We start from the raw sequence: 9508 nt of genomic DNA, 5'->3' as shown, positions 1-9508 counted from the left end.
AAAGAAGAACAAGGAATACTGGAAGAAAACTAAACGTACCTAGTGTAAGGAATTATATTTTGTCCAATGGGTTGGCAGTATTTTTCTTAATATGTCTTACATTTATTTTTGATAAAACAGCAGTCACCAGTTATTGATTTCACTTAAGTGAATCTGCACATTTGAAAAGATGCTTGGCCAGTAGACATTATACATGTATAATCTAAGCTGGTTAAAGGGTTAATAGTATACATTTACCTAAATAAAATGATTAATCAAGTATGTCGCATTGAACCAATATTTTTTTGTCAAAACATACCCATAACCTTTCACCATTACATAATTCAAATTGTGCCTTCGCTATCAATTCATATGCTTATCCATGTGGAAGGAATTCTTTTAACCTGATTACCTCAACTGTTTACGCATGGGTGCTCCTGTCCGCAAAACAAACAACAAATATGCAAAATTCATCTAAAAAAGAGTATATTTTACAAGTTTAGGTCTTTATTTGTTGATATCTTAACACATCAATTTCTGTATCAAGTTAACACACAGTCAAGCTGCCTTTTAATACTGGTAAGGGTATCCAGCCTGTTCCATCGTGGTCCTGATCCAATCTGTGTACATCGAAACATCTTCAAAGTTGCTGGGCTCATCAGCAAGCGTGCAGTTGCCACCAGATGAGGCCAGACCTTATAAAGAACAATGCAATTATATATACATCTTAGTTAAATATCATGACCACTTTGTTACTGGCAGATTGACTTTAAATCTGCACTCCCACAGATTGGTCGTTTTGACAACTTTTTTTATTTGAGTCATTGAAAGAGCCAATTTTTGCAAAAACGTCTGGAATTCAGTGATATAAGACTTCTGACAAAACATCAGATCGCAGCTTATCACATTAAAGTTCGAAAATTTATGTTATATGGCTAAAAGCATTACTAACACCTAAGGAAAATGAAACAGCAGTTTACCAAAAAGTTGAGATCTGTTCTATTGTGAATTATCTAAATATGACTGATTTGAATGCATTGATGTCGAATTCAGCCGATTCTGGGACAAAATAGGTGACAATCTGTGAGAGTGCAGCTTTAACAGTTTCATACTGTAACTAAATCTATATGCAATTAATGACACTCAATTATTACGAAATTAAGGAATTTCCATCTATAAACGTTTACTTTAGGTGAGAAATAAGCCAGTATTAACTTAAATTTAAGCACATCGCAAGAATACGGGCGACGAACATTGGGCTTTATTCAATTTCTTTAATAAGATTTCAAAACAAATTATAATCAAATTCAAACACAGTTTTTTAGATTAATGTTAAAGAAAACAAATGCATTCTTGATTACCTTGGATGACCCAAGCACCGCTGTTGGCCTTGCTCATCAGGGGACTTCCAAGATCGTCCTGCAGATGAAAAGGGCGACACAATTGTTCAATAATCAAACGATATTAAAATCCTTCCGTCATGGCGGATGGGAGAACAAGATATGATCTAATATGGCAAAAGAAACGTCATTTCACTGACTGTTTCGCTAGGTCAGTGGTATTCAGATGTAAGCTCATCGCAGCCCTACACCAAAGGCACCATATTATCGGAGCAGTTACTAAGTTACTAAGTAACTAAGACGCGTTGTTCGTTGTATTTAAAAGCATTTTGACATCTCCAATATGTAGAAAACAACACACTTATTTTGCTTTGTTTTAACAGCCGTAAACAAGCATTACGTTAGCTTAAATCAATCGTTCTTACTTTTTGTTATAATCTTTCGTATATCAGTTTGGTTATACTTTTTTATACCTTTTAGGCTATACATGTACTTTTCGGATATATTTTTGATCACATATGTCATACGTGAATGACCAAATTTGATTGATATGTATTAATCTGTAGTAGAACTTATTTTGGGCGTAACATATATCTGTGCTTTTTTCTTTGTCTTCACCGTTTTAAATGAAACAAAGGGCAGTTTATGCCGCTAAAGAGCACCGCGTTCGTTCTACCCGAGTTTGATATTAAGCTGATAAGTTTCCTCAAACACTTCGACATACCTGTTTCTAAAAATAATGTTTTGACAGTGCTACATCAGGCGACGGTGTTGTGAAAAGGTTTGTCTATGTGTTTTAAGAAACTAAACTCTCAACTTGCCACAGAAAATTAATCACAAACACAAACACTAACTTAACCATAACAATCCACCTACCCAGCACCAGTCCTTGCCCTTATTCTCATAGCCGGCGCACATCTCTGTGTTGGGGATGAAGTAGGGGTCGTGCTGCATGCAGACAGAGTCGTCAAGGATAGGCAGGTCAACCTGGTTCATCACCTCCTCGTTTCCAGTGTCTAAAGAATGAAAATTGCGCCATAGTATCAGAAAGAGGGCAACAGGACGTATCTTCTTTCATGTCATAATAAATAAACCTAATTATTTTGGAATAGCTGGGAGCGTCAATTTTACGTAGTTCTTAGCTGAAAATGACCGATATATATATATATATATATATATATATATATATAAGTTAATAAAGGTTTATATCACGGGTTGTTATCAAACCTATTTTGTAATTTGAAATTAAGCCATGATTGTCAGTTAAAGAAAATCCCCCATGGAAACAAAAACAACAATTACAACACCAACAATTAGAAACAGTGGCATTATTTGATATTTTATTTAAAGGGAAAACTTGACATTAACTAGAATATATAGATTTCAGAACAGAACAATCTCATACACAAACACAGCCCATTCGCGCCAGTATGTACACCTTTATGCACACACCAATAACATTTATGCAGCAGATGTTTGTACTTACTTCTAGTACCTCCCCAACCTGGCAGATAACACAGTGTTCCAACAGGGGCTTTTGTGGCTTGGGTGGGCAGACAGCCAGGGCGTGTGTGGTCGTTGAACCTGTGAAAGGTTTCAAAAACGTGTTAAAGGGACAAGACACCAGATGGTCCCAAAATCGGCACATACAATATGTCCCCAAAACAGGCACAGACTCAGAGCTAGTATGATGCCGATTATACATCACTTGATATGATTTACAAATATTTTGTCGCTCTCTCTGCTGAATTAAACCGTTAAAAATACCGCGTTACTGTTTTCCAATTAAAAGTGTGTATATCAAGCATGTAAAAGTCACGTGATAAGTTAATATTCATACGTCGACGCTTTTTTACGGTATAAACCCAGAAAATTTTGAATTGGAAAATTCCCCAAAACTGCGAAAAAAAAAACATTGTGTTATTAGCGATGTGACACAACGATGTCAATTTTACGTAAGTTTTTACGACAGTTTTCTTTCATTTGCATCAAACGGAGTCTTGTCCCTTAAAGCGAAGGCACATACAGTTATGATTGTTTGACACTATTGAAATATGAAGCCAATAATGCATGAAAACGGAATCAATATTTGAATAAGACAGAGTGCCGCCAATGCTTGGATCAGAGGAGTGCCACCATTGCTATGTTGCGGCAACGTAACACCATTGTTGGAAAGGCATAGGGCCATCATCGCATAGCCAGACTGTAGATAAAGTTTAACGCCAGTATTGCTGTGATGCGTCAACACATTAGATACAGTCGAAACCCGTTGCCTCGAACTCGCATGGCTCGATTTTCTCGTTGGGTCGAACTGGATGTAAGGGAACGATTGTTTCTATTAAATGTTAGCATTAACGCGAGGCTCGAGGTATTTCCTTTGGGAGTTCGAGCCAACAGGGTTCGACTGTATTAAAGTTTGATTTAAGTAATGCATTCATTCGTTAAGACAAGATCAGCGTACGTACGTGATGGGTGCTGATGTGATGACGAGGGCAATGTCGGCCTCCAGGGAAGTGATGTTGTAGCCAGGATGAATGACCACGCGCTTAATGTGGTACCTCTGTTCGTTTGGATCGGTGGTCGAGATGTTGTACTCGCCAGCATATATACGCCAGTTACGAACGTCCATATCATAAAGGTCGTAACCATACCTGTGGAATAAACCTGTATTGCGTAAACACCTTGGCCGAAATTCTCGAAACTTCTTAAGTCCCTTATAACAGGCTTAAGCTAAGCTCATTATTATTGTTTTTCAATAATGTGCATAACATTAACTTCTTGAAGAGTTTTCATACTTTTGATAGGAATTTTATTTATGATAATCACAATAAACCATTTTTCATTCATCCAAATTCGATTTAAGTATGTATTTCGGCTAACTGAAATAAGATACTTAAAGCTGCACTCTCACAGATTGAACGTTTTGACAACTTTTTTAATTTTTGTCTTGGAATTTTTGCAAAAGTGCATGAAAACCAGTTATATAAGATTGCTGACAAAAAAATGATCGCAGGTTTTTATATTTAACTTCAAAAAATGATTTTTATGCAGTTTTCTTAAACCGTTAGTAGCGGTTTAAGCCATAAAACATTACTTTTCGAACAAAAATATGAAGATCTGCGATCTGATATTTTGTCAGCAATCTTTTATCATTGGTTTGCATATACTTACGCAAAAACTTGCTCTTTCTAAGACAAAAAAAAAAGTTGTAAAAAGGGTGTAAGCCTGATAAGCATGAGAAGTTTCGAGAAATAGGGCCCTTGTTGTATATATTATATCGTATTGTGTAGCTGTTTTATCGCTGTATTCAAATTGAAATTAACTTATGTTGCACACGTCTGATTGCATTCGGAACTCCTCGGCTATTTTTATCGAAACCAAACTTGTATTATGATGTATTTGGACGGTTTACATACTCAAAAAGTGGCACGTTTAAGTCCGCTGCAACTCTTGGGAATCTTAATTATGTTTGCAATAATACACTTCACTGGCAATCAATTTAAACTTAGATCAATAAATACAACTTTAAAACACTACATTTAATTAATCACATAATTAAAAAAATTACAAACTACTTCAACTGATGTACCGGCATACATCCGAGGTTGTTTTCGATAAAATGGCCGAGGAGCTCCGAACGGTCTAAGTTCCTTTTAGCATTGGTTTTAAATATGTATAGTAAAATACTAAATAATTAAGCGAATATTCAATTAAACTGTTACTTATTTCTGTAAAACGCAAAAACAAGTTCAAAAATAATTTTTCAGTGTATCAACAAATCGAGAACCATTTTGAACATTTACTAAAAATAAGCTTAATACAGAACATTTGAAGCGGCGCGGTATTATGGGTATTTTACAGGTGAAAATATCGGACAAGCAAAAGTTAACATATTCCTATAACTATCTCTGTAATTCTCCACACCTATACATAAGAGGAAAATAGTCCTTAACATCTGCATAGCCTTGTCGAAAACTTTATTTCATTTATTAAACTGTTACACGTTTAAGTTGCTTAGTCTTAGCTAGTATATTCTCAACGAAATCTAGTTCGTGACCAAATTAACGATACTACCGAACGTAAATGGAATCTAGTACAATTCAACTCCAACATGGAAAGGAACTTATATAATCATTTAAAATGCTTGTCTTCGGATCCATGCAGAAACATTTAATATATCATTTAATTGTACATTTTGCATTCATTTTTGGTTTTTAAATGACCTGAATAAATATGTTTAAGCTACATAAGTACCTACATATTAAACCATAAATGACAGTTTTGGCAAGGAAAGACATTTTTCTACATAGCTCTTTTATTATACATATAGATTTCAAATGACAAGAAAACAATCAAAGAAACTCCCGGTTGTGTAAACTATAAGTATCTTCCATGGCCGAGAGTGTAAGATAGGTTCATTCCGACCCGAGCGTGGGGTGTTTTGCGGAAACGAGGTTTACCGAGTTTCCGCAAAACACCCTGCGCGAGGGTCGGGATGGACCTATCTTACCCGAGCGGCTATGGTAGATGCTTTTTCTCCCACCTCAGTTAAACAAAATTAAGTAAAAATGTATTTTTTTGCTGGAACTCTTTTGTGCTTAGTGAAAATAATTGCGTATGGATATGCGATAATTCGTGGTTGTCATGGATATTCGCGCAGTGATTCAGGGTATGTAAATTGTCTGATCGGTCTTTAAATAGTTCTAAGAAGAGTGAAGCATTATTTCTTGAAAGGTGCGTGAAAACTGTTTCTTGGTGACATTTGAAGCGAGAAATAATTAACTAGCGTTCTTAATATTGCAACAAGACAAGGTTTCCATGATACGCTTCAAACGGACGCTACAGACGACAGTCTTCAACAAGGGAGGTAATTACAATGTGTTGACCATTAAAGAAGTTCCATACGGGCATTTTATCTTCGCCCGTGGGCAATATAAGAATTTCTACCACTGTTAAATTAATGGATCTATTTATCTGAGGTGGGAGAAATTAATATCTTACCCCTCAAAATGCTGGGCGGATGTGAGAATCACATGCTGGTCAATGAGGACACCGCTGCCAGAGATGTAGCCGAGGTCGTCCACCAACAGTACCTTGGAGAGAAACGTATACATCGTACAAGCATACTTTCTTGAATTCAAATTGTATAGTGGGACGCTCACGTTGGTTCAAAATCTTACGAAACCTCCAAGGCAATTGAACGTCTAGCTTTGCACGAGACGGATAGCTAAATTTACCAATCGTCCTAAAATGACTGTGATTTTACCATAACAGTCAATGACACCTAATTACCGCTTTTTTGTCGCCAGTCATAAACCATATATGCATCATTTTAACGTATGGTATGAGGTCATCACAAGAATACCAAGTACCTGTCATCTGTATTCATATTAAAAACTGTCTTTAAAGTATTAACGTTAATTAATCAAACAGAAAAGCTACTTACCAGCCATGGCCATGAGCCAGGCGTAGCAACGACACCTCCGACAATACGGCTTTGGATTGGTTGAACAGTGGGTACTCCACATGGAACTGTGCATAAGTAAAATGTATTGTATGAGTAAATCACCAATCTTTGATATAGTATTCTTCTTTGCATGTCTACCACCACCTACGAAAATAGCTCGATCTCAGCTACATTATAAGGTTGTTTTTTTTTTTTTTTTTTTTTTTTTTTTTTTTTTTAAACTCTTTACACTTAATGCAATATGTTTCCTTAAAGATCTATTAAATTTACGAACTTTTTTTTAATCAAAAGTAAAAATAATAAGTAACAAAGTTTTGTGAATTTCGTCACGTGGTTTGCATAAACGAAATAATTACTTTGCGGAATTTAGTAAATCACATGTAGTGTTAAAACACTGCAACGAATATGATGCATGTGGCGCTTAATTACACGAAACGTTATTGTCCTATCAGGATAACTCTCCTTAGGTCCGGGTTCATTCTATTTTGCACAATGTTCTAGATTGATAACAAAATCTAGTTCAAAGACCTACAGTTGGAAAAGATTCTCCTGTTTATCTGTATTTTTCTCTCTTCAATGAGCGACCGACTTATACCAGTTTGTTGGACGTTCTATAGTAAACACTGTACTCGTTTGGTAAATCGAAATCACGAAATAGTCAAAACCCGCTTTGTCGAAGTCGTTGTTTCCTCGGGGAAAAAACTTCGAGTAAACGAACATTCGATAAAATCCAAATACTAGATATGCATAGCTTAACCAAACACATTCGAAAAAAAAATCCACATAACCAGAACATCGAAATAACAGAATTTGACATATCGAGTTTCGACTGTATAAGAATTCCTATCAATTTCTTACCATAACTTCTAAGAAAACCTTCAAACAATGCATTGATGTAATAATTATAACAAAATTGAAAGATTTGTTGTTGTTGGTAATAAGTGGCAGGAATAAACATCCGACTGTTGTTAGTTAATTACAGATGGCCCGATATTCACTACAGACTTGAGTATTATACTCGGAATCAGAAAAAGCAATTTTTAAAATTTTATGTTTGTTTATATAATATTATTGTTCTAGTCCTTTCGAAATAAAAAACAACAACAAACAAACTGAGACTGAGTTTAACAGCGTATGAGCTGCTAGGCTTTATGACGTCATAATGTTTAGTTTATATTTGACAAGCACCCTATTTTTTCCTACAAACCCTTCACTTGTTTTGCCATAGAGTTGATTTTTCGTTGTAATACCCCAAAAAGTTCATTCATAAGTGAATACATGTATGTTAAAATTTGACGATTTTATATTTAAAAAGTGATACACCCTGCTATAGGGCCAGTTGGTACAGAATCCCTGTTCTACAAAAAAGAGAGAGAAAAAGATGCCTACCTACCGACCCTATTCTCTTGGAGAAGTTAGTGTATACAAAGAACTGTTTTTCGGCTATAACGTTTTTCATATGTTGACCTTTCCTTATCACACACATTAAATGTCGACAATATATTTTTATCCTTAATGTTAACCTGAACTAATGTTTCTTTAGTTTAAAACAATTAAAACTGACACGGAACATGTTAAAACAAGTATTGATTCCTGTTTTTCGAACGTTCGTTTAGTATCCGCTTCATGGATTTGCAAAATATCGCACCCAAGCGTTTTTATTGCATGACAGCACGAACATAAACAGCAACCCTTTAATAAGTAATAGAGCTTCTTTCGGCATAATACGTGTTAATACTAGTCATATCTTGATGCTTGTTAACAAATGCATCCATTTGTCACCACAGCTCGTCCTTCAGCATGTTAAAATTAAAAGTACAGATTCGTTCGCAAGCTTAAAGTGAATAGAGCCAGAACTGGGTATTTTTTATGATACATTTAGACAGCAGAAAAAACGTCTTAATCCGCTTCAATATATTTTAGTAAAACGTGATTATAATGTTGCAAACGGGTGTTTGATAACACGTTGAATACCCTATATTTTAACTAAGACTATACGGAGTCAAATAAGTAATGGAACATACTTGTTTGTGCAGACACAGCTGCTATCAGACACGTTAACGCTAGTGCCAACATTTTGTTCTAATTTCTGCAAAAAAAAGGTTCTGAGATTATACAAATATAATACACAATTAAGCAAGACGTTTTAAACATAAAGCAAATAATAAGAATATATCTTATCGACCACGCCAATTTTCCTGTTTAATCTATGGCTTTATAAACTCTTACAAAGACTAAAATAAATTATTTGTACTTCATGGTTAGTATATTCCAAATTATACTCAATAAATTATTTGGCTTGCTCTGTAATGCGCGTTTGAACATCCAGACAAAGCAAAAACATACCTTTGACTTTGTTCAAATAATTTCAATTTCAATTTCGCCCAGAGGTTTATATAGATTCAAACCATGCACTTACCAGCGGCCAGAGATAATGAAAGCGATAACGTCCGACAGCCTTATCTTCTATTGCGTCACTGATAAGCATTTATGTTGTCCCTTTCACGATTTGGAACGATGTACGCGTTTTTTCCTGATTTGGAAATCACAACGTCCAAATTTTCAGCACCTAGAACACGACTGTCAACTCTTCAAAATCAATAGAGGAACCTCTGGGGCTAATTTCTCGAAGTGTTTTATTATTGAAGTTATCTGTCTGATGATCACTAAAAACTCAGCTTTATATATCAAAATCAGGTTACAGTAAGAAATTTTGCTAAAC

The 9508-nt window shown here is 35.3% G+C and overlaps 1 protein-coding gene across 2 annotated transcripts; it reads right to left on the bottom strand.

Annotated features, from left to right (window-relative positions):
* Positions 1-468: 468 nt before the first annotated feature.
* Positions 469-9232, bottom strand: LOC128220652 (plasma kallikrein-like). 2 transcript variants are annotated; one of them, XM_052929142.1, is made up of 9 exons: positions 9206-9232; positions 8811-8875; positions 6766-6851; positions 6321-6412; positions 3785-3970; positions 2806-2903; positions 2196-2335; positions 1341-1398; positions 469-674 (listed from the first exon to the last, which is right to left on the bottom strand). In XM_052929142.1, the coding sequence occupies exons 2-9, from the start codon at positions 8860-8862 to the stop codon at positions 550-552; spliced, it is 837 nt and encodes a 278-aa protein (XP_052785102.1). In that variant the 5' UTR covers positions 8863-8875; positions 9206-9232; the 3' UTR covers positions 469-549. The 2 variants fall into 2 exon arrangements, with proteins under 2 accessions (XP_052785102.1, XP_052785094.1); XM_052929134.1 differs by lacking the exon at positions 9206-9232 and adding an exon at positions 9133-9191.
* Between the last annotated feature and the right edge of the window lie 276 nt (positions 9233-9508).

This window comes from Mya arenaria, chromosome 2 (genome assembly GCF_026914265.1).
Source record: "Mya arenaria isolate MELC-2E11 chromosome 2, ASM2691426v1".
NCBI lineage: Eukaryota > Metazoa > Mollusca > Bivalvia > Myida > Myidae > Mya > Mya arenaria.
Note: the sequence above shows the minus strand (reverse complement) of the source record. Positions and strands in the feature narration are given on the sequence as shown.